The following is a 5,652-nucleotide window of genomic DNA, read 5'->3' as shown; positions in this document are numbered from 1 at the left end:
AGAGAGCTTCTCCAAATCACAGTTGTCCATGCTTTAAGCCTCCTCTGGTTTACTGTTGTCCAGCTACCACAGTGTGGAAAGTCTCGGCTCTAAACGCACTAAACAGCTGTCTCACATGTCAACACACCCATTTACCGCACTGACGCTCCTGGTTGCCATAGTAACGTGAACACCTCTGCTGCCTTCAGGTATTAAATTACGACTTTTAAATGCCTTTTACCGTTTTACGTTAACACAAAACAATTCCCACGTGTTATTTTTTATTTTTTTAAATTCGATTTCAATTTTGACAATGTGTTAAAAACTAGTGAGTTTGACGACTATATTAGGATGAACGTACCGCTAGCGTCACTATTAAGGAAAAACACGAAGAGATAAAGGCAGCTGTAGCCGTTAAACAACAAACAGAACGCTATTTTTGTAGATCAAGTTGTTAACAAGCTATAAAAGTAGGTTATTAGACACCGTTTTCAGTCAGAATATTCAAAACAGCCCATGCTACGTAGCTACTCCGCTCTTCCAAACGGCAGACGGCAGTAGAGCACCGAAGAAGAAGAAGAAGCGGAAGTAGTAGTAGTAGTAGAAGAAGAAGGAGCGTCGTTGTTTTATAACGTCACTTCCTCTCGGCTAAAGCGTGTCGAGTGCTAAAAGGGTAAGTCTGTCAAATATAGTCTTGTTGTATTCATTTCCAAGTCAGCAATTGTTCCATTTAAATCACTAATACGTGGCTTCACAAACAATCTGTAGCGGATTTTAAGTTCACTTCTCCGCCTTTAAACTGTTATCATGTTAGCAGCATGTGCTAGCTTTCTTGTTAGCTTGTTAGCTAGCTAGATAGCTAACATTACTGAGTCGAATGAGTTTTTTTTCCCCCCTCTGTTGTTTATTCTAATGAAATGCCTGAGTGACAAGAGAGTTACATGGTAGTGTGTGGCTGTGATTATTTTATAGGACAATGGCAGCTGAAATCAACACCGAGGACTACCCACACGAGATAGACGAGCAGCTCACAGGCTTCGACTCCTCGGCTACTGCAGTGAAAACCATGCTGGAGAAGTTGATGTCGATGCCCAGGAATGAACTGCTGCAAAAGGTACAGTGGGCGCCGGGACTGGTCGTATTTGACTGTTAAGATTTGCACTTCTTATGCTTTCCTTATATGAGTCAAAATTTCACATGTAAGACAGACACATCTCGGGCTTACTGAAAATGAGACTGGCAACATTTACACACGAGTATGTTTGGTGCATTGGTGTGGAAAACAAAGGTAAAAAGCATCAAAATGCATTTATTTGTGTAGTTTTAAATCATCCGGTTTTTAGTTTAGGAAGAGGACAACTGCACCTGGACACCAGCATTAGCACACATTTAGATAGACAATCCTCACCATGTATTCTGCACTTTCTTTTCAGCACGTTGGTCTTTGACAAAAAATCTTTACATTTAATAAACTGAGAAACATGTGGCGTTTTGTGGTAGACAGGAGTCTGTGATGTAGATAAACGTAGTATCCTGTGCACATTAGCACACCAGTTAGGCTTCTTTTTGTTGGCACAGTGTTGTGATTAGGGCAGGTATAGTACCAATACAGTTTTCTGTTCATCTGCAATTTAACTAAATACAGGATGTTTTACCAGATTATTTGAATTGCTGTATTTGGAAAGAATTAATCATTAATCAGAGTAAATTGTCATATCAGACAAACCTCTATTTTAGTCATTGAAAAATGAGATTCATGTGAGCCTCTTTTTTGTTTCAAGCAGCAAAGAATTGTGTAGCATGATGTGTTTGAGTTCATTTGCCTTACTTCACATCTCACTTCCTATAATGATGTTTCTGTAAAGGGTAAAGCATAATTTATTTAAGTAAACAATACTGATCTGGGCTGCAAGGTTCTCTCCGGGTTCTCCGGCTTCCTCCAACAGTCCAGAAACATGCTGAGGTTAACTGGTGATTCTAAATTGTCTGTAAGTGTGAATGTGAGTGTGCTTGGTTGTCTGTCTCTAAGTGTAGCCCTGTGATAGACTGGTTACCTGTCCAGGTGAACCTGCCTTCACCCTGAGTCAGCTGGGATAGACTCCAGTCCCCCATGACCCTAGTGAAGATTAAGGTGCATCGATAATGGATGGATGGGTACTGATGTATTTTATACAGTTGTTAAAATAACCTAAATCTTGTTTATTTGTTGACAGTTGGATCCTTTGGATCAAGCCAAGCTGGATCTGATGTCTGCCTACACCCTGAATTCATTATTCTGGAGTAAGTTTGTTTTTCTGGATTTTGTGTGATTGTTATGTTGATTTGAAGGAATATAAATGTACAGCTTTTAATGTGAAAAACAAGTGAATTTAGGAGACTTATGCGCTGCTTTCTCCCTGTTACAAGAGTGTCAGTTTGTTTGTGCTCATGCACCAAATACCATTTTGTTTTGATAGTCTTGCCAGCAAAGGGATGTTTGCCTTTATGGGCTTGTGTTGCTCTGTTTAGAAGTAGTCTCATCATCAGACAATAGTGGGAAGTGTGGCCGGGTTTTAGTGACTTCACACATAATTTATTAAGCAACGATTCTGTGAGGAAATGGCAGTTATTGTGAGACATAAACACACACAGTTTTATTCCCAGAGCATGTGTGCCAAAGAGCTCTGTACTGGATTTATGTTGACTTAGAATTAAACCGTGTTTGTGTTTTTTGGTATTACGTGAAGATGAATTCTTGCTTTTCTTCTTGTTTACAGTGTACTTGGTAACACAAGGAATAAATCCCAGAGAACACGGAATCAAACAGGAATTGGTTCGTACTATCTCTGACATATTCACTCTCTCTGTGTATTCATGTATATTGTCTACATCCTCTGTAACTGTTCTGTGTTCCTCAGGAGCGAATAAGGACTTACATGAACAGAGTGAAGGAGATTACTGACAAGAAGAAAGCTGCCCGTCTGGATAAGGGAGCTGCTGCTCGCTTCGTCAGAAATGCTCTTTATGATGCAGAGGACAAAGATTCTAGAAAAAAAGCTGCATCCAAGAAAGCGGCAGACACGACATCAGACTCCCCACATCCAAAGCGTCCAAAGCTGAACTGAAACACAGGAGGATGTGGACGGTTCCTTTGCAATGTGAGCCGCGTTGAGGGGTAACGAACATTGAGGCAAATATTTTTCTTGGGCTGAGGCTGTATGACTGATCATACACGGGAACAAGACAGCAAAATATACATTGCCGTTCACCTGAGCTGCTCACCACTTGGGGTCAGATCTTGGTCGTTGTTGCCCTGCAGCCATCATCAAATGTTCCTGGAGGCGCTCGAACAAGAAAACTGCCACCTGAACAAGCCATGAGCATATGTCTGGACGCTGATGCTGGCAGCTGCTCTAGATTTAACACATATCGTGCTGTAACATCCTTTTGATATTGCTTTATACAAATCTTTGTATTTTGAAAGTGATTCTATGAATCATGAGTTCATTTTTGCGTCAGTATGTTTATACTCAGATGCCATGTTTTACAGTTTAAGTGATTCTTTGTTTTAGGATTTCCTCCAGATAAAAAATACTCACCAGACATTGTGTTTTAATGCTTCTTTTTCCCTGCTAATGCAGTTTATTGTGCTGTGATAACTGAACTCACAGGTTTATGAGGTCAAGTTAGATGATGCTTTCTTCAGACTCATTTGGTGTAAAAGCTACTGAGTAAATTCTGCACCGAAGAAGATCATCAGTAGTTGACCTGCTGGTTGATTAATCGATTACTTGTCAACTAATACTAATAAATGAATTGGCATCTGTTGTGATAAACTGTTAGAGCAACATTTTAAGAGAAAAAACACCCAAGTGCTGTGAATCCAGCTTCTTAAATTGGAATTTCTTGGGTTTCTTTACTCCTCTATGACAGTGAACTGAATGTCTCTGGGTTGTGGACAAGACAAGACATTTGAAGACATCATGCTGGGATTTCGGGGACACTGATTTACATTTTTCAACATTTTCTGAAATTTTATAGACCAGCTACTGAGAACTAATCAAGAAAATAATCGTCATTATTGATTATTGAACTGTAAACTGTAAACACAATCGCATGTCGTGGCTTTAGACAAGAGACAGCGTAGAATTAATTCTCATCTGAAAGCACAGAGTTTGCATCAACAGTGATTACACAGGTTTAATCTTGTTTGATAGGTTATAAGTGAGGGGCTGCAAGGTGGGTCGGCGGTTAGCACCATCGCCTCACAGCAAGAAGGTCGTTGGTTCGCGTTCCGGTTGAGATCTTTCTGCGTGGAGTCCCCATGTTCTCCCCGTGCAGTGTGGGTTCTCTCCGGGTTCTCCGGCTTCCTCCCACAAGGTCCAGAAACATGCTGAGGTTAATTGGTGATTCTAAATTGTCCGTAGGTGTGAATGTGAGTGTGCTTGGTTGTCTGTCTCTAAGTGTAGCCCTGTGATAGACTGGTTACCTGTCCAGGTGAACCTGCCTTCACCCTGAGTCAGCTGGGATAGACTCCAGCCCCCTATGACCCTAGTGAGGATTAAGTGGTGTATAGATGATGGATGGAGGTTATAAGTGATTGATTGGACAACATGAAACATGGTTTTAGAATCTGAACAGATGACTCGTGAACAATGTGGTTTATTCAGTGCTGTGTTTGCTCTTTGCCAATCTTGAGTGAAACTTCAACCTTCATTTAGCTTCCATCATTGAAATAATCAGCATCATTGTGTGTTCATATATTTAAAAGCAGAAAATAGAGAGAGAGCTGCTGCCTTGTGAATCGTAAAACACAGAGGCTGCCTTTGTGAACGAGTCCAAATTATGTATCCGACTAAATACAAATCAAGTAGAGCATTATTTAATCCGTGGCAGCAATTTGTGGGGGTCAAACCTGTGACCTTTTGATTACAAAGTGGCCTCTGTAACCATCACAAACAGCGCTGTAGCTGCATGGCTGCACAGTATAAGCATGTGCCGTAATGAGACTTCCTCTTCTAAAAACCAATGTCACATTTGATAAAGACACCCATATAGCTTCCTTTTTGTAATTCCCCCCGGACAGCCGAGATCTTAATCTTAATGTACCCGCAAGTCACTGCATCCCTCTAATCAAGCTCAGGAAACAGCGAGGCAGTGAGTTAGATTCTTAGGAATGCATCTTTTCATTCTTTTCATCATCTTTCCTTTTCTCATCCTCCCTGCAGCAGCGTCCAAAAATGACATTTGTTTAGCCAAACCTCCCTACTCCATCTTTTTACTTTTTCCACCGAGTTGTTGTTTCTAACTCTGTTCAAAGACATGTGTCAAACTTTGCCTGATGAACAGCCCCGTCTGCATATTGGAAAAATATGGATTTTTCCACTTTTTTTTTCTTCTTTTTTCCCCCCCTTCTTCCCTCCTCTTCTGTAACGTTCGCCTTCCTATGCCCTCGTCCACACATGTGCTCAGTATAAAGGAGTTAGGTCACTGCGCGAGCAAATTTGAACAAACAAACTCTCATGTTGAAATTGTGAGCCCTAACAAGCTCCAAACCCTGGTTTGTCCCGCGGTTGTTTATTTATGCTGTTTGTGAGCAGCTTGTGGTGAGGAAGTTTATATTACATGGAGTGAAAGGCATCAGACCAAATGACCTCCTCGGGCAAGATGGAGGCAGAAGCAGCTCTCCTCGCA

General features: G+C 41.1%; 1 protein-coding gene across 1 annotated transcript; it reads left to right on the top strand.

The window, feature by feature from the left end:
* Nucleotides 1-576: 576 nt before the first annotated feature.
* On the top strand, nucleotides 577-3,561 carry c1d (C1D nuclear receptor corepressor). The gene is made up of 5 exons (XM_008293944.1): nucleotides 577-652; nucleotides 952-1,093; nucleotides 2,193-2,259; nucleotides 2,736-2,791; nucleotides 2,877-3,561. The coding sequence occupies exons 2-5, from the start codon at nucleotides 956-958 to the stop codon at nucleotides 3,081-3,083; spliced, it is 468 nt and encodes a 155-aa protein (XP_008292166.1). The 5' UTR covers nucleotides 577-652; nucleotides 952-955; the 3' UTR covers nucleotides 3,084-3,561.
* The last annotated feature ends 2,091 nt before the right edge of the window (nucleotides 3,562-5,652 follow it).

Source organism: Stegastes partitus, unplaced genomic scaffold (genome assembly GCF_000690725.1).
Source record: "Stegastes partitus isolate 25-593 unplaced genomic scaffold, Stegastes_partitus-1.0.2 Scaffold924, whole genome shotgun sequence".
NCBI lineage: Eukaryota > Metazoa > Chordata > Actinopteri > Pomacentridae > Stegastes > Stegastes partitus.
Note: the sequence above shows the minus strand (reverse complement) of the source record. Positions and strands in the feature narration are given on the sequence as shown.